This window comes from Theropithecus gelada, chromosome 18 (assembly GCF_003255815.1).
Source record: "Theropithecus gelada isolate Dixy chromosome 18, Tgel_1.0, whole genome shotgun sequence".
NCBI lineage: Eukaryota > Metazoa > Chordata > Mammalia > Primates > Cercopithecidae > Theropithecus > Theropithecus gelada.
In genome coordinates this window covers 25,284,461-25,311,605 of record NC_037686.1, presented here as the reverse complement: position 1 = coordinate 25,311,605, position 27,145 = coordinate 25,284,461, and the positions used below count along the sequence as shown (strand labels likewise).

Here is a 27,145-nt window from a genome sequence, read left to right as displayed (position 1 = left end):
AAAAAAACTAGCCATACATGGTGGCAGGTGCCTATAGTCCCAGCTACTCGGGAGACTGAGGCAGGAGAATGGTGTGAACCCGGGAGGTGGAGTTTGCAGCGAGCCGAGATGGTGCCACTGCACTCCAGCCTGGGCGACAGAGCAAGGCTCTGTCTCAAAAGAAAAAAATAACAAATAACAAAAAATGAATAGATGTAGTGAATTATTGGGAACACAAGTACATCTGTCACAAGCAGTGGGAATGCAGCTCTATTTATTGGGAAGGATTTCTTTCCATGGTGTATTATCTTGCTTACCCAGAAAACACCTTGAGATGTTACTTAATTATTTAATCATTTAATTTACCCCCAATTTTTACCAGGAATTAAAAATTAAATGGATAATTTTTAACAGTGGATTACATGGTGCAGAACAGAGAATTAATAAACAGTAAAATAACGTGAAAGAGAGATTAAGAGATTTGCAGGCAAGAGTCAGGTCTACCATATATCTAAGTCATGTTCCTAAAGAAGAGAAGATTAAAACACAGGACAAAGAGATAATTACCAATTCATATGTCAAAATAGTTCTTATATTCTTGTTTCTAACTGGTAACTATATATATGTATTACATATATGTATATGTGCAAATAATTTTGTCTTTCAAGTATTTGCACATATAAACTGGCAAGTCTATATATATATATGCGGCGAGTATATATTGCATTACAAATGTATGCAAGTGTAATTTTTCATTTCCTAAAGTTTTATTTGCTTTTCATCCAAATCTGCTAGGTCATTTTATGATTTTTTTGTTTGACACAGATACTTAAAGCTTATCTTTTATCTCTTAAACTGTGTGAATAGTTATAATCTGCACCTGATAATTTAAATATCTGTAGTCTTTGTCATTTGCTTCTGCTTCTTATTCTTCTAGCTCATGCTTGAGTGCCTTTTTCACTTGTATTCTTGGCTATTTTTTTTTAAACCATGTGTAGTTCACTTGCTTCTGAGCACTATTTGCAGAAAATCTTTGAGTCCTAGGATAAAGTTGAGTTAATCATTGCAAACTTATGTTTATGAGGAAGGTTCTATTTTTCAACTTGTGTCCTTGGATATGCTCTAAACTATGATTTTGTTTCCTACGCCATATTTAACAAAGCTCCACGTAACCAAAAGTTCCAATGCCTTAAGAGCAATGATGTCTTCTCTATTTAGCACTGTCTGTAACACATTTGTTGTAAGTAATTTGAAAAATACACAACGTACAAAAGGAGATTGAGACCCTAACATTGTTTCGATACATAGAAATATAGCTATTAATATATTACTGAATTTTTTCCTTCTTACTAAATAATTGTGAGTTTTGATCTTATTCCCAACATGACATAATAGTTTTTTTCATGATATTAAACAACTGTTAAATACATCTTTTAAATAGCTGTATAATAGTTTATTCTATGGATGAACTATGATTTATGTAATAATTGCTGTTATTTAGATTGCTCTCATTCTTACTCCTTGTTGTAAATATTACGGCAGTGGATTATTTTGTTTAGAAATCTCTATTAGCATATAATACTTTTAAAATTCCCACTTCGTCTCTAAAACTATTTTCCAGAAAGACGATCCCGTTCATGAGGCTATGCAGTACATGAGCCTGTCCTCTCACACACCTGTGCTAACTTCAGTGTTATGGTTGTAAGAAATCTCTCGCAATATGATAAATGAAAACTATCTTCTTAATATTGTTTTGAACTCCATTTATTTGATTACTAGGGAGGTTGAATATTTGTACATCCTCTATTGAATTCTACTTTTTAAAAATAATTCTTGTGTGTTTCCAAGGAAGAAATGAGGAACTCAGAGTTCTAAGGGGCAAAGTGGCTTTCCTAAAGTCCCACAGCTGGAATTTAAAATCTGACTTTCTGTATTCAAGTTCAGAATATTAACCTCCTCTCATTTTTTGCAGTTTAATCTGACTTAAATTTAACTGACATTTAGTAAATGTTCAAATATGCTCGATAAAGCAATCAAATAGTAACAATCACAAATAGTAGATCTAATGTTAAAATTGCTGTTATTAATATTTTGGGGCACAGATAAGATGGTGGTGGGTTCACAGAGTGACACTTTTGTGTGGCTGAAGCTTAGAGAAAGTGCATGATCTGACCCTGTGTGCTTGTGTCTGCCTAAGAGTGTGTGTGTGTGTGTGTGTGTGTGTGTGTTTACATGCAATACGTGTTTTTATGTGACAGGCCATCAGGAGAAAACATTGAGGCTAAGGAACTATCATGCCAGATAATGAATCATTTTAAAGCATTTGGACTCAGCTGAGGACTATAGATGTCCACTAAAGAAGCCCTATGATCAGACTTTCTTTTTAAATATGTCATTTTAGTGGTATTTGGATGAGTTAAGGTTTGAAAAACTAGTTTGATGATGGTACCAGACATTAAATGAAAAATGTGTAGGTGAAAAAAAGGAAGGTTGGAGGGTAAATGTCACTATGTTTGATTGGGATTGTGTATGGCACAATACAAGTGTAAGTATCTGGAAATCATTTTGATTTGTGAGTCTGAAATTGTGGAAAGATGGTCATAGAGATAGATGTTAGATGTAAAATGCAGAAGTACTTTAAATTGTCAGGCAAACATTTTCACGATTTTTCCTTCATCTGTTTCTTAAAAATTTGAATTTTTATAGATAGAATTTTATGGAAAAATTATAACACTTGGCCATATATCAGTATAATGTAAAATTTCCCCAATATCTGATAGGGCTGAATCAATAAATATAGTTAATGGCCTTTATAGACCCCCATCTACTAACCCATAGTTTGGTTTTTCACGAAATCGTGACTATCTACTTAGAAAATATAAGATAAAACCTCATTCATTAGAAAATTATACCCAAAATGCAACTGAGAATACATACATAGAAAGTAGGAAGTTTATATGAAGAGAGTACCAAATGTGATTAAAATACATTTTAAAAATGAATAAATAGAGGGATATGTCAAAAATTTGAATATGACCCAATTATGAGAAAATGTCAAGTTCTAACCAAATAAATTAAAAGTCTTATTGCAATTGTAACTAAACTCCTAATGTAATTTTATTTTATAATTTAATAAAATAACTAATCAGGGTAATTTAAAAATGACTGTTTATGGGGACAAATAGCTCTATGGTATATTTCAGTGTGAAAAAGATTATATAACTGTTAAACTCTGTGGTATTGTTCAAGGTTGAGATAGCTAGAAAACTGAAATATCATTATATACCAACAGCAATCAATTAGAAATAAAATTTAAAAGATATCTCTTACAATATAATTTTGAAACATCAAATCCACGAAATGAATCTAGCAAGGAGGTGTCTGATAATACTACCCAGAAGGCCACATAATATTGTTGAAGCAAATTAAAGATGTAAATCAATAGAGGGGGGCATACCTTGGTCATAAATTGGAACACTCACTATTACAAAGATGTTCATGCAATTCTAAGAAAATTCTTATCAAATTTTGTGTTTATATGCATGTGTGTATATGTGTAAACTTAAAAGCTGATATTAAAATGTATATGGAAAATTAAAGGATAAATATTTAACAATGTTTTAGAACTAGGCTTCACAAATTATAATACCACTTTTCAAAATTAATAATAGAGCTCAATATGTAAAATGACTCTTTACTGGTGCTAGGGTAGAAAGATAGACCAGTGGAAATGAGTAGAAAGTCCAGAATCCAACCTACACGTATACATTCACTAGATTTGTGACAAGTGTACCACTGTAGTGCAGCAAAGAATAAACGGCCTAATTGCCTTATGAAAAGAAAGTCTTACCCCTACCTATCTAACAAACAATAGTGTATTTTTTTTGGAACATAGGTGTAAATGTGAAATTTTAAATAATACAAAATTCTAAGAAAACATAGAAAAATATCAGTAAATATGAGTCAGGTAAAGTTTTCTTAAACAGGAAAATAAATACCATCATAGAGAAAAAAACAGATGAATAAACATTCCATTAAGACAGACAAAAGGTAAACCACAGACTGATAAAATATATTTGTTATAGCTATATCTGAGAAGATAAATTGATAAACCAAAAAAATTGGTGAAGAAAAATTAGTAAATTATAAAATAATCTATATATAATGTAATGATAAATATAAAATAACAAAAATAATTAAAACTTATAGAAAAAGCAAATAATCGAATAAAAATCTGCAGAACGGAACAATCACTTCACAAAAGAGGATAAACAAATGTATACTAATCATGAAAGAGTAGAATGAATAGGTAAGATATAACATAGTTATGCAAAGTAATACTCTGCAGCAGTGAGAATAAACAGATTTCAGCTACACACAACAACATGAATGAATCTTAGAAACATAATATTATATAATCTTGTTCAGAAACAGGTAAAATGGTCGTAGGAGTCAGGATTGCAGTTCCTATTGGGTGGTAGTGACTGAGAGAGCACACTCCTGGGATTCTGCTGGTCACGTGTAATATATATGTATGTATTTTTTTTTTCTGAATGAGGGTGGTACTGGTGTATTCATATTAAAATGGATTGAGCTATACTCTGATTTGTACACTTCTGTATAAATGTTCTACTTCAATAAAATGTTACTTTTAAAACAAACATTAAATGACATAAATTGTTAATTCAGTCCAACTAAAAATGTGTTCAATCTCTTATTAATCATTTATTGAATTCATATTGTGTGCAGACATTATGGTAGGTTCTAAAGTTACTATATGTGGAAAGCTTCCTGCCTTCAATGAGCCCCCAGTAAAATACATAATTACTATAGAAATTATGTTTTTTCAGTAGCTGATAGGGTTTGGATCTATGTCCCCATCCAAATCTCATCTTGAATCCCCACGTGTTGGGAGAGGGATTGGTGGGAGGTGATTGAATCCTGGCAGGGCAGACTTACCCTTGCTGTTCTTGTGATGGTGAGTGAATTCTCAGGAGATCTGATTATTTGAAGCTCTCGCTGTCGCGCTCGCTCTCGCGCTCTCGCTCTCGCTCTCGCTCTCGCTGTCCTGCTCAGCCACACTAAGATGTGCTTGCCTCCTCTTTGCCTTCCGCTATGATTGTAAGTTTCCAGAAGCCTCGCAGTCATGCTTCCTGTTAAGCCTGAAGAACTGCGAGTCCATTAAACCTCATTTCTTCATAAATTACCCAGTCTCAGGTAGTTCTTTATAGCAGTGAGAAAACGGACTAATACAGTAGCCTAATAAGTACAGTAAGAAATGAAAGAAAGGAGCTAGCAGGAGCTTCTGCGCTGCAGCTCATTTTAGCTATTAGTGACTATGATTGCCTTGGATTAAAAACCAAACAAGCAAAAAAACTTAGTTCTGTGGTTTCCTTTACCCTGCTTTCTGTGAAGATATTACATTTGTTAGTTTTTTTCTCTTCGAAGTAATATGGCCTTGTGATGTTTTTACATATAAAATTAGAAAGATAAAATGCACAACCTTTTTTTTTTTTTTTTTTTGAGACTTTTTTTTTTGAGAGTCTTGCTCTGTCGCCCAGGCTGGAGCGCAGTGGCGCGATCTCGGCTTACTACAAGCTCCGCCTCCCGGGTTCAGGCCATTCATTCTCCTGCCTCAGCCTCCCGAGTAGCTGGGACTACAGGCGCCCGCCACAACGCCCAGCTAATTTTTTTTTTTTTTTTTTTGTATTTTTAGTAGAGACGGGGTTTCAACGTGTTAGCCAGAATAGTCTCAATCTCCTGACCTCGTGATCCGCCCGCCTCAGCCTCCCAAAGTGCTGGGATTACAGGCGTGAGCCACCTTGTCCGGCCAGCACAGGCTTTTTTTACGGTTACAAATCCACCACCTTGTAACTGCTTGCACCTAGGGCCTGTGTCATCGTTTCCCCCATTTTTGGATCCTCAAAGACTAACCTAGTGTCTGCAACATTGTTGTACATTATGTGCTATATAATATTTTCGGTAGAAAATATTCATTTGTATTATACTGTGTGTAACTTGTTACATTGTATGAAATACATAAAATACAGAGATTAATAATTTTTATCTTTTAGCACTTTATCTGAGAAATAACTTCATACATCTTTATTTTTACTTCATTTAAAATATTTTCAAACAGCAATTTAATAACTTTATAACTATGATTAATGAACTAATAAGTTTATACTTAGGACTAAACATATTTATATTTAAAGAAAACATAGACTTAAAAAGCAAGTGTGTGAGTGTGTTTGTGTGTCCTGAGCACCTGCTTTGTGTCTGACAGTTTAAGCTGCTCATGACAATGTTTAAATTTACATTGTTGTATAGGAAAATAATAAACATGTTAACTAATGAATATATAATTAAAAATGTAGTCATTGATACTTTTGTGAGGACAATAAAATTTAATAATGTGGTAGACAGTGACAGGCCAGGGCAGGGTTGAGGACTCTGCTTTAGCAAGGATATTCAGTGTCACCTCTCTGAGAAACTAACATTGGCATTGAGACCTGAATGAAGACATGTCAGTCTTAAGCAGGTCTGAGGAAGAGAATTCCAAGTATAAGAGGAAGCTTTGAGACAGATAAAAATTCCTTGTGCTCTGAAAAGAGAATGGAGGCTGGCATTGCTAGAAAATTGTGTGACGGAGTAATTCACGGAGACAAATGTTGGTAAGGCAGACAGGACTCGTATACTAAAAGCTTGTAAGTGTGCTAATGATAGTGGCATATGATTAAAGCATTTTCATAATCTTAAATTTTAGAGAGATCACTTGAGCTGCTTAGTGATGGGTGGACTTTGGTGCATTTAAGAAGGAAGGCGTTTTTTGGTAATTCAAAAAAATTATAATAATGAAGACATATAGATAAATGCTTTTGCAGTATAAATGGTAGGGCCTTCAGATATATTTTGGAAGGGATGCCAACTCGACCTTTTGGTAGGTGGGATTTAAGACGTGAAGGAAAAACTGGTCAGGCTACAGGCTATTGGCTGAAATAGCAAGAGCTTATTGAGGGTATGAAGAGGATTTGAGGAGAGAAGATATGTCTCCTTAGGCCATATTAAATTTCAGATTCTTATGAGCTCTTGAAATGGTAATGAGAAGTAACAATTAGATACATTGGTTTATAGCCCAGTGATGAGGAGAATCCCAAAGACAAATTTGTAGTCATAAAATTAAACAATGGGTCAGTCTGAGATGTCTAAAAAGGGAGTATAGGCAGAGAAGCAATGAGAATTTACATTTTGTGCAATATGGACAATGGAGAACATGAGAAGATTTTTGCTACAGAACACTTACAAATGGGGCATGCACGGGGCTGGCATCTTTTAAATGAAGAGCTGGGCTTCCAGGCAAGTGAAGGAAATCCTCAGGGGTCAATGCACTGAAAGTAATTGAACAACTGCAGGCTGAATTCCCAGCTGATATTTGGCTGCCCTGAAAATATGGATGGAAGAATAGCCTTGTTGAACTTGGTAAACAAGGGAATTAAATTTTAGTGGCTTCAAATAATAGGTCATGGGCGATGGATCTGTGCAAGTGAAGGAGTTGGATAAAGTAAGGGCACTTAAATGAATAGAAAAATATCTCCCCATGAGCAAAGGCCGAGGCAAGAAAGTGTCTGTCTACATCTGGGAGCTGGGTGAAAGAAAAGCAAGTGAGAACATTCCCAGTCTGGCCTCTTTTCACAATGGCTTGATTTAATCTACACCATCCATGTGTTTTTAGAAGGCCCTAACCGAGGAATAATCATAGAAAAGTTATCCTGCTCTCCTCAAATAGTCTCTGGAGCAATAAACCCTAGACTGAGGCCATACAAGATTCTCACTGAAAAAAGTAAGGCTTTTAAAAGTGAACTTACAGAATTATAAAGCACATAAGGAAAATTGAAACATGAATTGGAGTTATCAGAAATAATGAGAAGATTCTGATTTTATCAGCAAAAATTTCAAATAAAGAATTAAATAGAACTCAGATAGTACAATTATGAGATTTATTCTAAGTTTTAAATGATTAATGGGAACAAAATAAACTAATAGAACACTATCCAAAAAGTGCAGGCAGTTGAAACAGAATCCACCACAACTTTTAAAAATTAAAACTGGATTCATTTCTACTGAAGATTCTACTAATTAAATAGTAGAAAGAGCTGGGGGAAATTCATCAGTGTACCTAAAAATAGAACCCAGAATATGGCACAGAGAGAAAACAAGAGAAAATCTGGAAGAAATATTCAAGTTATGGAAAATAGAATGAGAAATAAAGGAAAGAATGGGGAAAGCAGTATTCAAAAAGATAATGGCAGGTGATCTATAAATTTTAGAACATAGATTTTCAGCTTCAAACAGCACCATAAATCCCACACAACATAAACTCAGAAATAAAACTTTGATTTATTTAAATCATAGTTTACTCAAATCGGAAGGAGAAATTAAAGGCGTGGCATGCTTTTTGTCAAACAAATGTATTCTATAGGGACAGCATCTGCAAATAGCTTTCCTTCCCCTTTAGATTCCAAGGGGTAAATAATACTTTTTGTTCAAGGCCAAGCTGTCCATCTGTGCTGTTGGTCTCAACCTCTTCTGTCCTCTTCAAGACATAGTTTTACTCGTATCACTTCCATTTTTGACATCTTTATTCACTATCTTTTTTCCTTCCTTATCTTTTTAGCCTGTAGACATCATTAATCCTCCTTCAATATAAAATGAAAGTTTTGATTTCATCCTATTTGTACTTTCAGCAAATCACTCAATAGTTCCCTTTTATTCTTATTAAAAATTACACATAGTTAGCAATATTTGCTAGATTATTAGTAATATTTCCTTCACTATTAATCATTGTTTTGACATAAAGCAGTCTGGCTTCTTAAATCCCATGCTATCAAAATTAATCTTACTTAAGTGCAAAAAAAGGCCTTTCTTCCTGAATCCATAAGGTCATTTTTCAGTCCTGTGGTAGGCCATTTTTTTCTCTCTTTCTTTCTACATGTTACCCAAGCATTTGTGTCTATGCCCTCTTTGATGCTATCCCTTTTTGAGATTCAGGATGCCATTCTCTTGCTTCTTCCGGTTCTTCCTTTAACTCTGTGAAATGTTCTTTTCAGTAATCCTAGAGCAGCTGATATATCTCTGCTGTCCCTGATTAGTTTAGGGTACTAATCTCAGCCCATTTATACCCTTGCTCCATCTCCTGTCCCAGAAATTTCACCTGGTCCCCTTATTTTAACAAGTACTATAACATTTTTTGACTCTTTAATCTCGACATTCTCTAGCTCTACCAACAGTATCATTTTAAGTATCTGCTCTCTCCCCTAACTTACATCCTGCACTGTTATCCACCAAGTTACCTGTTTTGGGCATGGTTCTATATCCCTCTCTCCTAGCTCACTGCCAGCATCTTACTAACTTCTTTAAATATCTCTCCTATGGGTACTTTTCTTTCTCTCTATTTCAATTACCAATAAAATAAACCAGGCCCCTATTGTCTCATGATGGGAACACTATTTTCTTTCAGCAGCTTAAAAACATTTCATAGGTTCCCTACCAGCTATTAGATAAGTCCATGCTTCCAGAATGATAGATTGGACACTGTAAACTGTCACCTGCCCAACTTCAGACTCATCTCTTATTATTCCTTCCATGATCTTAGTCTGTTTTATGGTACTATAACAGAATACCTGAAGCTGGGTAATTTATAAAGAAAAGAGGTTTATTCAGTCCATGGTTCTGCAGGCTTGGAAGTTTAAGAGAATGATGCCATCCTGGCTAGGGCTTTCATGCTGCATCAGAACATGCTGGAGAAGGTCAAAGGGGAAGCAAACAGGTACAAAGACACAAAACTTGAGAGGCATCCTGGTTTTATAACAACCCACTGTCATGGGAACTAATTAATTCCCATATAAACTAATCCGATCTCACCAAAGCAAGAGCTCACTATAGCGAGAGCAGCACCAAACCATTCATGAGGGATTTGCCACCATGATTGAAACTCTTCCTGCTGGGCCCCACCCCATAACACTGTCACATTGGGGATCAAATGTCAACGTGGGTTTTAACAGTGACAAACTATTTCTAAACCCTAACCATCCTTATGTTCTAGCCTATTAAAATGCTTATGCATCTGAACTCATATTGTTTCAGCTTCAGTTTGGTCTCCAATATTCTTCTGATAGGTATTTACTTTTTCTTCCTCCTCATTCCACCTGCTCCTCCTCTTCCTTCTCTTCCTCTTCTTCTTCAGCATGTTTTTAAAACTGATTAATTGACCCTTCATACAATAGCTCAGACATTAACTATTCCCTGAAGCTCGTCCTCTTGGTAACTCATCTTCCCCTGTCTACAAACCAAAACAGTGTTAAGTGCCTCTTCCATTAGTGTACTTATTATTGCACTGGAATCTGTTTTTTGTTTCCTTTTTCCTTCTTGAGAGTATAAACTTGTTTCCATTTATCTTCATGTATCAGTCACCTAGCACAGCTGTTGACATATAATCAATGCTCAATAAGTATCCATTTAACTAACTTTCCTTGGTTCCATACTTCCCTTTTAGCACTTTTCACATTATGTACAGTTATTGCCAGTTTGCTTATTTGTTGCTTCCTGTCTGGCCTGAGCTGCTTACTTGCGTTCATTGTGTGTATCTGTGTGTGTGTGTTTCTCAATAGGTGTTGAACAAATGACATAATGCATGAATGATAGCTAAATATAAAAGTTTATTCTTAGTTCTTCCTTTGCTTCAGTATCTCTCTCCTCCTATTCTCTGTGCTATATATTCTGATGTCAGATCCACTTGTGTCTTTTTCTGTTCCAAAGCAAGACTAATGATTATTTTTCTTATGTTTTTTCCCTCTCCTCACTGAAGCAGAGAACACTATAAAGAATCATGCAGTCTTTATATACTATTTTAATTAACAAAAAACTGTTTATTGAATCATTTGTGTTATTCAGTGCAGGTAAGCAGTATGTATATATTACCCTCAATTTATTTAATCTAGATTACAACTTTGATGATAGGTATTATTAAATTAATCTTACAGATGATAAGGAAATTGAGTATGAAACCTTCCTCCCCAATTACATAAAAAGCAATCAGGATTTGAATACAGGTCTACTTAACCCCAAAATTTATGTTCTTTCCACTTAGCAACACAGCCTCTTCTCTTCTGTTAGTTAAGTCTTGATTCCTATTTCTGACACGTTACAGAAGATTTTGGACACAAAACCTACTTCAAAAAAAACCAACAGCTTATGGTTTAACTTAATTCTCCATCTCTACATTTGACTATATCCATTGTTTATCTCAGAAAACTCTGTTTGTCTTACTCTCTCCTTTATTTATTATCTTTTTAAACTCTACCATTTATCTGAATCACCTTCCCCTTGGTGCCAGTTTCTCTTTTTCCACAAGTCCAAACATAATTTAATGGTTAAAAAGCAAATCACCGATTTCATAAGTCTAGTGAATATCCCCATGAAACATCCTCAAATTGGAACTGTTATATACACTAAAATTCCACTAGAAAACTATCTCAACATATGATGTCATTCCAAGACACTTACACTATTTAAATAAATTACATAATTACTGCAATATATGATACACTGTTCATATATAGTTTACCTTCAGAATGCCAACATTAAAACCCAGATGCCATATTTGTTAAGAGACTTTGTTCAGTTATCCTATACATACAAATATTTGCTAGACCTTTTTGTAACAACGATGATGATACGATTATTTACCTTGCAGAAGCAGTTTATAATTTGATAATTTTGTCTTTCAAACAAATGAGCATCCATTAGAAATAGACCCTTTACATTTGGGACATTCGACTTGAGCAAACAATTTTACTTGATTACTTATTCACATGATAGGCAGGCTTCAAAAACCTAAGTCAAGGAAAATGAGCTTGTTAAAAATGATTTGAAATTGATTAACTTAGATTTAGTTTGCTTGAAATTAACTATGTGGTGTGAATTTCTATATAGTCATTTTCTTACATTCAAGCTCTGTAAAATATTCTAAATATCTATTTCTAGTGTTCAACTGTATCTCAAGCAAGACAATACCATTGTAATTGCAGTGAGCCAAAAATGGGGTTGGTAATTGAGGGAAATGAGCAAAAAAGCTATTGAACGATGTAGAGATATATTGGCATATTTTATGAAGTTTGTTTTTTAAGAAGTAACAGTGTGGTGATTTATTTGTAGAGATAGCAATTTGAATATTACTGAAGTTGTTAAATAGCCTGGAATACCTAGAATGAATCCACAGGGTACTGTGTTTTTCATACCCATTTAGCTATGTCTTACCAGCCTATTAATTTGAGTTGCTTCACAGAATTGTCAAATACTTCTTTTTCCAGCATTGCGCAACACACTTTTGAATCAGTGTTTTAAATGATTTTACTTTTGTTTTTTTTTAATTTTTTTCAGACATTAAAAGAGAAAAGTATACAAATCATGCATTAAAATGATATATATATCATCTAAAATTAACTACTCACCCACATGTTAGCCCACTTTAAACTTTTTTTCCAAGAGTTAAATACTAAAAATAAATTATACTTTCTATTCCTACTTTCTCCCTCTGCAGAGGCATTGAAATATGAATTTGGGTGATACAGTCCATGAAAGAACCTAGACTTTCAATCCATTTGCTTTCTCATTTTCAACAGTCTTTTCTCCCATCCTACACCAACCACCTTCTCTCATAGTTTTACTCAGTTTTTGTCATTTCCAAAAATTGAGTTACTTCATGTTCTCAATTTTAAGCATCCACTCACAGATAACCAACACCTCTTTTTCTAGCTCACTCTACTAGCACCCCCACTCCAACAAATATTTGACCCTGTGATGACCAATCTGTCATCCTTACTACATTTATTTATCCCGCTTTATTGTCCTTCTTTCCAAACCTAGTTACTTTGGATCAAAATAAGCACATATTTAAATAACATTCAAGACTGTGTTTTTATGACTTGAAAAGCCCTATCCCTAACTAAACCAGCAGTTTTCTTCATTGAACTTTTCCTAGCAGCTGAATGTGGCTAAAATAAAGCACAAGTGTGCTAAGTATTCTCACGGGGTGGATCCTCGTTTGGTGGGCCCTAGAAGTTACAGTATATGGGGGCAGTAGATAAAAGAAAAGTGTTATGAATACAAAATGCCCAGTCACTTGAATACCACTTGACATAGGAGACCTTATATTAGAAAGAGAGAATGATCTTCGTCAACTTTGATTAAAACACCCTGTTTCTACAAACTTTATAAAACCATATCACCATATGAAAACACTGCTAGGGAGACACTCAAAGGACTTTGTAAGGGGCTGGGGCCAATTAGAGGCCCTCATGTTTAAGCTTCATTAACAGCACAATAAATTTACTTCTGAATAGAACTTAAATTCTGTGACCATAAATCTCAAGTGATGTTCAGCACGACCAAGAAATTTCTAAACAATTCCACTTTTCTCATGACCATTTTATATCTTCTCCCTCTCTTCAATCCTAATACCCATATTACCCTCATTTTAAACTAATCATCCTCTTCATAGGGAGTATAGATATAATGAATGAGAATTATCTCAATCTCTTACCAGCTTACTGGTGCACAATACGACTATCTCCTTTTTCCCATGAGTCATTATTCATCGTTAGCAGCACATGAGCTTTGCATAATATTGTTCATTATATAAAGTATGAAAACACAAAATAAACTGTATTTATTTAGTCCTGTAACTCATCTCTTTCTATATTTTTTGTAGCAAAACTTTAAAAAATAAACACATCTATTTCTGTGAACTCACAGTTAATTCTCTATTGAATCCACTCCACCAGGCTTTTCTCAGGGTCATATTCTGAATTCAATGTCAATTTTTCTCCTTAATTTGAAGGTTTTTTTAAAAATTGTCTTCTTATTTAGTTTTGCTTGGTAGGACATCTGATGACATTTTGAATATAATTTCTTTGTAAATAATTTGTCTTTTCTCTCTGGGAACTTCAGAATTTTCTCTTCTTATTTAAGAGTTCTGAAATTTCACAATTTTGTTTGTAGCTATGTGTGTGTGTAGTTTTTTCAGCTTAGCACTAAGTAAGACTTTCCAATTTGATGATCCTTGTTGGGTTTTGGTACTGAAATTTTTCAGGTATAGTTTTGCTATATACACCTGCTACCTATCTATCCTATTTCCTGTCCTGTGATGTACTGATAGGAGTCTGATAGTTGATTTGTGAATTGCTTCTTATAATTCTGCATTTTTATTACATATTTTGAGAATATATAGTCAGAGGCATTGAAGTAAATAAATATTTCATTTCTTGTTGAATTGTTTTCTTTTATTATCTACTTTTACCTTGTTTCTTATTCATGATTTTCTTATTAAATTACATTTTGTGATATTACTGTTGCTACACTAATGTTTATTTTCAGATTTTTGAGTGGTTTAGTCCCCAGTCTTTATTTTTTAGGCAGCAGTGAATCTTATTTTTTAAACATAATCTGATGATATTAGTAGGTGTACTTTAGACGTGTATTATGATAAGCCTAATTAGTGACGCTAGTTTTAAAACGTGTTTAGCTAATTATAGACATTTTAAATAAATCTGGAATTATTTAGTTTTTCTATTCTCCTCCTGAGCATTACACATATTTTTGCAAAAAATAAATTACTAATGAACATCTTTACACTTGTCCTATTTTTAAAATCGTTATCTGGTGCCTTTGTTTCACTTTTAAATAATAATTTTTCACAATCAATACATATATTTGCTGACATTTCTCATTCATTTTTGTCTTTATATCTTCTTGTTTATTCTTTTTGTTCACTTTCCAGTGGCTAAAATGATTCTTTAATAGTTATTTGAATAAAGGCTTTCTGGTAAATTTTCTTAAGCTATGCCAATTTAGCTCATCAATCTTGAATAATAATTTGGCAATGTATGAAACTATAGCTTCACATTTATTTTTGCTTATATTTGAAGATAATAATTTTCTTTTGGCATTTATTACATCACTTTGTATGTCCTTAATAAGTATCTTTAATATTCTACTGTTTTATCACAATATCTTTAGCTATAGATTTTTTATTTTTATAATGTTTAGTAGTCACAACTAATTTTGTCATCTGGTCTGTGGTCCTATTTTTTTCTCAAGTCTAGAAATTTCTCTCATTTTTAAACGAATCTTCTTCATAGGGAGTATAGAAAATTTCTGTAGTCTTTATACAACATATCTTATTGTCGTTCCTTTTGTAAATCAAGGGGAATGTCGCTTAACACATGTTCAAACACACCACACATTCATCCCGCTCCACTTAATGCATGGACTGTTTTTTCCACAAAACAAATACATGTATAAACATGCACACATAAATACACATACATACACAAAGATTAACACACATATACACATATGTACAAGTAAACACAAAAAGTATATATACACAAACACAAATATGCATGTGTACACAAACGTAAGTACACATAGACTCAAAAGTATACACATACTATGTACAGACACAAACATGCCACACCTATATATTGTGTGTGGTTGCACGCACACATACACACCCCCTCCACATTTTTTGTGCTGCTTTTTGAGTGAATACCTTAGTACTTCATTCCTACCTATTAATCCAAAACTCTCTTTGAGTCTTCTCAGTTTGGAGCTTTTTGGTTTTATTTCAAAACTATTTTAATTATTTCTGTCCATATTTCTTTTCATTATTCCTTATAATTTATTGTCTTCCCCATCTATCTATTTTTGTCTAATTTCTGCTGTGTGTCAAAATTTCTTTTCCTTTTACAAAATTAGTGATTCCTTTACTTAGATATTTGAGCATTTTAAATATACTTATTTTAAGTTCTTTGTCAGAATGTTTCATAAAATCAGTATCACCTAAAGTGGTTTGGGTTCACACTCTGATTGCTAGGTCTTTGGAACAAAGATATTTCTTAATATGTTTTGGTGTCTTTTTTGAGGCGTCCCATTCTAAATAAGCAGGTCCCTTTTCTCTATCTTTGTCTCTCTCTCTCTCTCACACACACACACACACACACACATACATACGTAACACACTCACATACATACATATACACCCCTGTCTTTCTGTCATACACACACATCTTCTTGTTTATCTCTTTCCAATTGAAATTATGTCATTGCTTCTACCTCACCCTACTTGGTCCCAATTCACCAATCTTTAAATTCTTCCATTTATGGTCATCTTTTCTGATTCCCAGTGATCATACAAAGATGATATTGGGGATAACATTATTGCAGTTACTGATTCAATAGGCAACTTGGTTGAGTTATTGGTCTCAGGATCCATTCTCCTCAATGCCTTTGCTCCTTGCTCTCTATGTATCTTTAGACCCAGTCAGTGAATGATCCTTCCACATCAAGCACAGCTCATGCAAAGCCCTGCCATGAGTCAGTGAACCTCGCACTTGTCACTCAACTGGTGCAACACCTGCAGCTTGTTTTATGCTGCTTCTCCTCTATTCATGCTTTGATTTTCGACCCTATTTCTATTCTACAGAGATGGTTACCTTCTTTGTGAGCCTAGCTATGTCTCCTGCTTGCCTGAATGTATGTTTATTCTTATTTCTACATCATTCTTTCATCCTATTTTGGAATAGGTGGAAATGAAGGATCAATGCAGCTCATCATCAGCTGATTTGGCCACACTAATTCAATCTTCTTTGTGTTCTGTGAAGTGAAAGCTAATCATGTGTATTCACCCCAACCTCTTGAATAGTGCTACTTGAATGAAGTGTGGTCTGCAACCAAGTGTCATCAACCTGGGAGCTATTCTCAGACCCATCCAACATCTACTGAACCACATTCTGAGAGTGAAGCCTAGGAATCTGTGACTTTCAAGGCTCTCCCTGTGATTTTTACATATATACAAGCTTTAGATAGTGCTCCAGATAATATCTGTAGTTTGCTTTCTGGTTGCATGTTAGAATCATGTGGGGTGCTTAAAAATAGTGACGCTGGAGCTTTACCCCAGATTGATTGTATATTATTATAAGCCTAGTAATCCATCCAGAATTTTTGGAAGCACAAAGTTTTATTAAATGCTTTGCAGATTATTATAATGTGGAGTTAGTGTTGAGAACCATTGCTTTATTCAAGTAGTTCTCAACAGGGATGATTTTGTACCTTCAGGGATTTTTGGCAGTGACTGGAGACATTTTTGGCTGCTGCAACTGAGACAGTGCTGCTGGCATCTAGTGGGAGATGCTGCAGAATATCTTACAACACACAGGACATCCCCCCTACAAAAAGAATTGTGCCACCACAAATGTCAATAATACTGAAGTTGAGAAAGTTTGCTGTCTTATATGCTTTGGTTTTTGTTTAGGCTTTTCCATTGAACATATTCTCCAGTAAAAACACCTTTATAGAATTCACAAATTGAAATGGAAAGGAGTATAAAAGGGATTTTGAATATTCAAAAAACCAAGCACCTGGATTCCCCAAGCCGTTCTTATTGATGCTCTTATGCTTCTGAAATTGGAAACAGCCTGACAATTAGGGGTAACCATCAGAAGCAGCAGAATAAATGGAGTCCTAGGACACATGTTCCGTCTTCAAGTTTCAGCTAATTATCCCGCAATTTTGTATTTTTGACAACATAAAATATGATCTTATGCCTTTTTGCTGTTATTAAATATGTTTGTCTCAATATATACTCAATAATCATATTAATATTTTGCTTTACTTTTACAGTATAAGGAAAAAATCACAATATGAATCTGAAATAAAATCTTTGACCATGATGAAGTTAAAGAATGAGAAACATCTCAAGAGCCTCTATAGGGAGGCTTATCGCATTGGTACTGTTTTCCACCTAACCAAACACAAGACAGAGGAAATGGAAGATAAAATAGCAGAAGTGAGAAGAAAGTTCAAGGTTGTGTATCTTTGTGTTCCTCTTACTCATGATGAAAAAAGAGTAATTTACCTGAATTGTATTGATTTAATCTTGATAATTAGATTTTAATTTAAGGGTTAATAGTCTTTTCAAAAACTCACTTCTTATAAATGAGAAGAAAACCACCTCTCAGCTTGAATAGAAGAGGATGAGGGCTCAATGTAGTTAATCCACAATTGTTTCCACTTTCTGCTATTATCAACCATAAACTACTTGGAGCACCAGGAGTGTGGTGCTCAGTTCAGCTTTATTGTATATATCTAACACATAATAATGTCTGCCTATAGTAGGAAGAAGGTATTCTGAGAGGTGTTTGTCTACCTTATGTAATGTGAGAATAGAAAGTACCTCTAGTAGGCCTATGAGTTGTTGAATTCTAGAGTACCTGGAAATCTGTAGACTACATTTCTGCAGGAATAATTGCTCACATGCTTCAAACCCACTCCTAAGTGAGAGATGTATTGGATAGCAGCTCTCTGCCATTTGTGGTAGAGGCTTTGTATTAGTCCGTTCTCACGCCGCTGTGAAGAAATACCTGAGACTTAGTAATTTATAAGGAAAAGAGGTTTAATTGACTCAGTTCTGCATGGCTGGGGAGGCCTCAGGAAACTTACAATTATGGCAGAAGGCACCTCTTCACAGGGTGGCAGGAATGAGAATGAGAGCCAAGCAAATGGGGAATCCCCTTATAAAACCATCAAATCATGTGAGAACTTACTCACTATCATGAGAATAGCATGGGGGAACTGCCCCATGATCCAATTATCTACACCTGGTCCCACCCTTGACATGTGGGGATTATTACAATTCAAGGTGTGATTTGGGTATGGATACAAAGCCAAACCATATCAGACTTGCAAAGTCCACCCCACTTTACTGCACCTGCAGGGCCACTTCAACAGACTGATTTCATCCATCTCAGACACATACATGTCTCCTGTCTTTGCCATTTTCTTATTAAAGACTTATAAGCAAAAAAAAAAAAAAAAAAAAAACCTGGAAAATATACAGTCTGTACACCATTTCCAACATCTGTTGCTAGCATTATGATCAATGAATACTTTCCTTTGTGATATCTAAATTTAAGATGTGTAAATGTTTCTGTACTGAAAGATTGGGGTGTTTTTCCCACATTGAATCCAGCTGTTCAGTTGACCTACGTCTTTCCTAATGGGTGTTGAATGGGTTAATCTTATCTTCTATGATATAAGTTAACATGCATAGAAAAACATGCATAGAAAAACATAGCAAAGTAAACATGCATAGAAAAAATTAAAATGCAAGGCATACGATTCTATGGTTTAGCATATACAATAGTATTATAGATGTTTATAATTTTTTAAATAATATCAATATATTTCTATATAGTGGTCAGTTAATTTTTTTCTTTGAGGATATCAATAAAGATACCACCATCCACTTACTTGGCCATTTAACCACTTATTTTAATTTTTCTAATTGACTCAAAACCTTTGTCATTTTTCACATATTTTCCCCATGGATGTCACAAACTACATTTAATTCTTCAAACATATTGCTTCATTTATCTGAGGTACTCACTTATGAAAGAGATGTTGCACTGGATTATTTATTTTTCTAATTTTTTTGATACCATAAAATGGAACTTATAGATTCAATGCAAGTTTGATGTGACTCTACTGTAATTGCTTTGCCAACCCAAAATACAGTGCCCCCTTTTCTGTTATTTTTAATTTTATTTTTTAAATTGACATATAATAATTGTAGATATTTATTGGGTACATAGTGATATTGCCATACATGTAGAATATAGTGATCAGATTAGGATAATTAACATATCCATCATCTCAAACATTGATCATTTCTTTGAGTTGGAAATATTCAATATCATCTTTCTAGCTATTTGAAAATGTATATTATTCTTAACCATAGTGATCCTACAGCGGTATGGAACACAAGAACTTATTCCTTCTATCTAGCCATCATTTAGTATCCTTTAAAAAATCTCTGTCTCCTACTTCTTCCAACCCACCGCACTTTTCAGTATTTTCTATTCTACTTTTTACTTTTGTGAGGTCAATTGTGGTTAGTTTTCACATATGAATGAGATTATGTAGTATTTAACTTTCTATTCCCGAGTTACTTAACATAATGTCCTCCAGTTCCATCCGTGTTTCTGAAAATGACAGGATTTCATTATTTCTTATGGCTGAATAATATTCCATTGTGTATATATACCGCTTTTTGTTACCCATTTATCTGTTGTTGAACACCTAATTTGATTCCATATCTTGGCTATTGTGAATAGTGCCACAATAAAACAGGGGGATACAGATTCTCTTCAATATATGAATTTCCATTGGATAAACAATAGTGGGATTGCAGGATGATACAGTACTCCTATTTGTAGTTTTTGAGGAACTTCTGTCCTGTTGTCCATAGTGTCTGTACTGATTTTAATTCCTACCAACAGTATATGAATTCTCTTTTTTCCATATCTCACCAGCGTTTGTTATTTTTTCATATTTTTATACTACCCATCCTAGCTGGAGTTTGATGATACAGTTGTGGTTTTGATTTGCATTTCTCTGGTAATTAGTAATGTTGAAAGTTTTTTCTTGCATTTGTTAGTAATTTGTATGTTTTTTTTTTTTTTTTTGAAAAATATCTGTTCAGATCATTTGCCCATTTTAAATCAGATTTTTTTTTTTTTTTTTTTTTGCTGTTGAGATGTTTGAGTTCCTTGTGTATCTGGATATTAATCCCCTGTTGAATGAATAGATTATAAATCTTTTCTCTGATTCTTTAGGTGGTATTTTCACTCTGTTGACTATTCCCTTTGCTGTGCAGAAAGGTTTTAGTTAAATATAATGTAATTTGTTTATTTTTGTTTTTGTTGCCTGTGTTTTTGAGGTCTTAGGAATAATATCTTTTCTTGGGCCAATGTTCTGAAGCATTTATCCTATGTTTTCTCCTAGTAGTTTTGTAGTTTGGGGTCTTACAGCTAGGTCTTCAACCAATTTGGAACTGATTTTTGTATAGAGGGTCTAGTTTCATTCTTCTGCAGGTGAATATCCAGTTTTCCTAGCACCATTTATTGAAGAAACTGTCCTTTCCCAATGTAGGTTCTTGGTGCCTTTGTCAAAAATCAGTTGGCTGTCGTTATGTGAATTAATTTCTTGATTTTCTGTTCTGTTTAACTGGTCTATGTGACTGTTTTTTTGCCAGTACCTTGCTATCTTTGAACACAGCTTTGTAGTGAATTTTGAAGTCTGGTAGTATAATGCATACAGCTTTGATCTTTTTGCTTAGGAATGCTTTGGTAATTTGAAGTCTTTTAGGGTTCCATATATATTTTAAGATTATTTTTTCTCTTTCTATTAAGAAATAGAATTTTTATAAGAATTGCACTGAATCTGTAGATTGATTTGAGTAGTATGGTTAACATACTATTTTAACAATATTGTTTATCAATTTTTAACAATATTAATTTTAACAATATTAATTTTTCCAATCCATGATCATTGGATGTTTTTCCATTATGTTTGTATCTACTTCATTTTCTTTTCTCAATGTTTCATAGATTTCCTTGTAAAAGTATTTCACCTCATTAGTTAAATTTATTCTTAGGTATTTTATTTTTATTTTTTTGTAGCTATTGTAATTAGGATTGCCATCTCATTTTTTTTCAGCTAGTTCATTGTTCATGTATAAAGATGCTACTGAATTTTCATGTTGACTTTGTATCTCACAACTTTAAGGAATTTATCAGTTCTACAATTTTTTTGATAGAGTCTCTCTCTCTCTACACACACACAGACAATCATATAATCTGCAAAGAGGGTCAATTTGATTTTCTTCTTTTCAATTTGGATGCCTTTGTTTATTTTTCTTGCCCAATTGCTCTGACTAGGACTTCTAGTGGTATGTTGAATGAGACTGGTAAGAGGGGGCATGCTTGTCTTGTTCTAGTTCCTAGAGGAAAGACTTTTAGCTTTTCCCCACTCAGTATGATGTTAGTTGTAGGTTTGTCATATATGGACCTTATTGTGTTGAGATATTTTCCTTCTGTACCTAATTTGTTATGAGGTTTTACCATGAAGAGACGGTGAATTTTATCAAATGCTTTTTCTGCATCTATTAAGATAACCATGTCCTTTCTTCTGCTGATGTATGTATCACGTTTATTGATTTACATGTGTTGAACCATACTTTCATTCCTGGATAAATTTCACTTGATTATGGTGTAATACCTTTTTGGTGTGTTGTTGGATTTCAGTTTGCTAGTATTCTGTTTAAGTTTTTGCCTCTATTTTCATACATATTGGCCTGTAGTTTTAATTTTTTGTTTTCCTCATCTGTATTTGATAGTGAGGTTATGCTGGCCTCATAGAATGACCTAGGCAGAATTTTCTCTGCCTTAATTTTGTGGAATAGTTTCAGAAGAAATTGTATCAATTCTGCTTTAACGGTTAGTGGAATTCAGCAGAGAAGACATCTAGTCCTGAACTTTTCTCTGTTGGAATACTTTTTAGAACTGATTCAATCTTGTTACTTATTATTGTCCTGCTTACGTTTTCTATTTCTTCTTGGCTCAATATTGGTAGATTGTATGTATCCGTTTCCTCTAGGTTTTCAAATTTATTGGCATATAACTGTTCATTGACGTTTGTAATGATCCTTTTTATTTCTGTTGTATCTATTTTGATGTTTCCATTGTGTTTCTGATTGTATTCATTTATGTCTTCTCTCTTTTTTTCTTAGTCTAGCTGTTTCTCAATTTTATTTTCTCAAAACATAAACTTTTTATTCCATTGAATTTTTTTGTACTGTATTTTTAGTCTCAATTTCACTTATTTCTGCTTTCATCTTCATTATTTATTTCCTTCTAATTTTGGGTTTGTTTTGCTCTTGCTGTTTTAGTTTCTTGAGATCATTATGTTTTTATTTCAAATCTTTCTATGTAGTGTATGCATTTAGTATTATAAACTTGGCTGTTAAAACTGCTTTTGCTGTGACCCATAAATGTTGACATATATTTCTATTTTTATTTGTTTCAATGAATTTTTAAATTTTATTCTTAACTACTTCTTTTAACCGTTGGTCTTTCAGAATCATATTGTTTAAATGTCATGCATTTGTATAGTTTTAATCTTCTACTTATTATCAATTTCTAGTTTTCTTATAAGTGGTCAGAGAAGATACTTGATATAATTTTAATTTTAATTTTGAAAATGTTTTAAGATTTTTTGTATCTAAACATATGGTTAATCATGGAGAATGCTTCATATGCTAATGAAAAGAATGTATTCTGCAGCTGTTCAGTGAAATGTTCTCTAAATACTGAAATAGCTCTAAACGTTCTCTAAATATCCATTAGGTCCATTTGGTCAATGGTGCTATTTAGATCCCATATTTCTTTGTTGGGTTTTTGTCTAGGTGGTCTTTCCAGTGCTGAGAGTGGGGTGTTAGCATCCACAACTATTAATGTATTAGATCAATCTCTCTTTAGATCTAATAATAGTTGCTTTATGTATCTGGGTGCTCTGGCATTAGGTATATATATGTGTATATGTGTTTACAAATTTTCTCTTATTGAATTAATCTTTTTTAGTATATGTTTTCTTTTGTCTCTTTTTACAGTTTTTCATTTGAAGTCTGATTTGACTGATATAAGTACAGCTATTCTTACCCACTTTTGGTTTCTGCTTGTGTGAAATCTTTTTTTTTTTTTTTTTAATCACGTCACTTTCAGTCTATGTGTCATTACGGGTTAATGAAGTGAGTTTCCTGTAGGCAGCATATAGTTGGGTCTTTTTTAGTCAATTCAATTGGTCTATATCTTTTAAATGAGGAATTTAATTTGTTTATTTTCAAGGTTATTATTGATAAATGAGAACTTAAACCTGTCATGTCAGTGATTGTCTTCTGGTTGTTTTATATGTCCTTTGTTCCTTACTTCATCTCTTACTGTTTATTTTTGTGAATGGGTGGTTTTCTGTAGTAATAAGGTTTGACTCTTTTTTCTTTCTCCTGTGTATATTGGCTCTGCCAGTGAGTTTTATAGTTTTGCATATTTTCCTGATAGTTACTGTTTTTTCACCACCAAATGAAAAACTTATTGGGCATTTCTTTTAAGGCCTATCTAGTGGTGATGAATTTCCTTAAGTTTTCCTTTCTGTAGAATACTTTTTCATTTTTGAATGATAGTTTTGCTGGGTAGAATATTCTTGGCTAGCAGTTTTTTCTTTCAGCATTTTGAATATAGCATCCCATTATCTCCTGATTTGTAAGGTTTCTGCTGGCAAATCCACTGTTAGTCTTATAGCAAATTCTTATATATGACAATGTTTTCTCTTGCTGTTTTTAAATTTGTTCTGTCTTTGACTGTGGACAATGTGACTGTAATGTGCCTAAGACATGACCTGTTTATGTTGAATCTATCTGGCATTCTTTGAGCTTCCTGGATCTAGATGTCCATCTCTCTCTCATAACTTTGGAAGCGTTCACTTATTATTTCATTAAATGTGTTTTCTACATATTTATATTTTCTTCTTCTGGAATGCCCATAATACAAATGTATGTTCATTTATGCTGTCTCATTAATGGTGTCATTATTTTTATTTTTTTTCCTCTGCCTTGTTATTTCAAAGGACTTGTCTTCAGATTCATAAATTCTGCCTCCTTCTTGTACTAGTCTATTATTGAAGCTCTTGATTCTATTTTTTTAAATTCATTTACCAAATTATTCAGCTCTAGTTTTCTGTTTGGTTCTTTTTCAGTAATATCTACATATTTGTTGGATTTCTCATTCAAATCATAAATTGTTTCCTGATTTTATTGGACTATCTTTATTTTCCTGTATCTCTCTGAGTTTCCTTATGATTATTATTTTGAATTCTTTTTCTGACATTTTGTATATTTCTTTATTATTGGGATATGTTACTGGATAATTACTGTCTTCCTTTGAAGGTGTCATTTTTCCTTGCTTTTTCATGTTTATTGTTTCCTTATGTTGGTATCTGTGCATCTGGTGGGACAGTGGCTCTTCCAATTTCGTGGAGTACGATATGTAGGGAAACTTACTCATGTTGATGAGTCTTGGGGTATCAGTTTTTTAGAGTTTGTTGTATTTAGTCCCAGGTAGATACAGTAATGTAGTCTCTATGTAGTTTCTTCAGCTGTAATGTCACTATGCTAGTGACATTTGCAAGTGTCTCACTTGCCTAAGCTGAGAGAATTTGTGGTGGTATGACTTTGCTAAGAGTGGACTCACTGGGCTGTTTCTCAGATCAGGGGTACATGGGTACACTTGATGGGTCAGCTAACTTAGGGTCTGGCTCACTGGGGTTGAGGCCACAGGGCTGTTACTCTGCCTGGAAGCATGGGCATATAGTTCCTCAACTGCCTTCAGGTGTGTCTTCAGGGCAACCCATGTTTTTTTTTGTTTGTTTGTTTTTCAGGCCTGGGACCAGGCTCACAGCCGCTTGGCCAGCCTGGAGGCCTGTCTGCCAGGGGTGGCCTGTGGGACTGTTTCTCATACCCAGCACATGGCCATATGGTTTCCTCGCTGGCCTGGAGTTGTGTTTGCTAGAGGTGGCCCATGGTGTTGTTTCTCAGGCCTAGAACATGGGCATTCAGATGCTTGGTTGGTATGGGGGCATTTCAGCCAGGGGAGGCTCATAAGACTATTTATCAAGTCCCAGATGTGGGCACAAAGCTGATCAGCTGGCCTGGCAGCATGTTTTCTGTGGAAGCCCATGGAGCTGTTTCTCAAGCCTCCGACATGGCTGTATGGTTTCTTGGCTGGCCTAGGGGCAGGCCAGCTGTTTATTGGCTCAGGGACCTTTCCTACTCAGGGGTGGACATGCACCAGTTTGGCTGGTTCAAGGGTGGGTTCACCCTGGGTGGGACTCAGATCCTTTCCTAAATGGAAGTGCTGGGGGTGGAGGGGTTGGTTTCCATGATGTGCAGGACCAGAGTCACAGCCAATCCTCAACCCAGGGTCCACACAGCTAGGGTTGTAGAGTGTAGCCACTGGGCTTGGAATGAAGATGGAGCACCATTGCTGCAGAGGTGCAGTGGTTACTGGCCTCCAGAGAAGGGTACACTCTAGAGGTGGCTCTAGTATCAAGACAGTGCTGTGCTGCAGCAGCTTGGCTCACAGGAGGTGGGTGGGGGTTGGGGGAGTGCATAAGTTGTTCTTCTAATTTGAAGCAATGCAACAGTGTAAATTTTCAGCAGCTCTCCAAACTGGGCTCATGACTTATGAGGACTGTGGAATTCTCTTGTAGTAAATACTGTAGGCATTTACAATGGCAGTGGGGACTGATGAGGTTCTTCTGTTTACCTTTTTCCTGCAAAGGGAAGTTGCCCCTAGTTTTGGGCCCATCTGATTTAGGCAAGGGAGATGGGGCTGCAGAGGCCAGGTGCCTTCATGCTGCTCTCTTGGACTTCCAATTACCACAGTTGCCTCTCCACTCCCCTGTTCTACTCCAGCATTCTCTCTTTGACACCACATTCAAATCTTCACTATTTATTTGTTGCTTTGGTTCTTTTGGGGGTGCGGATGAACTCCAGGCACTTCTAGTGAGTCATCTTGTTGATGTCACCCTTCCTTTCTGTCTTTATTCATGCAAGATTAAAGAAAATATTCATCATGTTGTTTCCTTACCTCATGGGAGCTGATTGATCGCTGGAAAGAAGCAACAGAAAGAAACTGATCCACTTGAGAAACCATTCCCAATGGTTAATCACTCCTGCGAATTTCTGAGCCTGAATATATATGGCATTAAAAACTCCTATAATATGCACATCCATATCTGCTTCAGAGTTCAAAATAAATTCAAAATAAATTTCTAGATTTTCCTTAGATAATTCAGGTTTATAGTAATTCAAGTTTGTAATTTTTGCCTGTGTAATGACCCTATTATCTTTCATGGACTGATTCATGAAAATCTTTAGAACACTCTAAGTCTGAGAATTATGTTTTCCTTTTAAGTAAATTTCTGTATTTGTTGAGCCTGGCCTGAAATTAATCTTTAATCCATCAACTAGAAATTAATTACAGCAATATCACTTCTAGGTTACCCTAAAAATAGCCTTTTGAAACTCTAGAGGTAGAATTTATGAATTATGTTCTCTCAAGTTAATGCATCTGTAAAATACCAGATAAGTTTTAGGCAGTCTTAGAATAGAAGCAATCCTGAACAAGAAGGATGTCTAGCACTTTCTCTAATTTTT

General features: G+C 34.4%; 1 protein-coding gene across 3 annotated transcripts in view; it reads left to right on the top strand.

Moving 5' to 3' along the window:
• The window catches only part of CCDC178 (coiled-coil domain containing 178), a 523,876-nt gene that overhangs the window by 166,099 nt on the left and 330,632 nt on the right, over nucleotides 1-27,145 (top strand). For all 3 annotated transcript variants that reach the window (XM_025365268.1, XM_025365270.1, XM_025365269.1), the window contains exon 15: nucleotides 17,719-17,902. In XM_025365268.1, coding sequence (XP_025221053.1) covers nucleotides 17,719-17,902 — 184 coding nt within the window. The remainder of the gene's footprint in view (nucleotides 1-17,718; nucleotides 17,903-27,145) is intronic.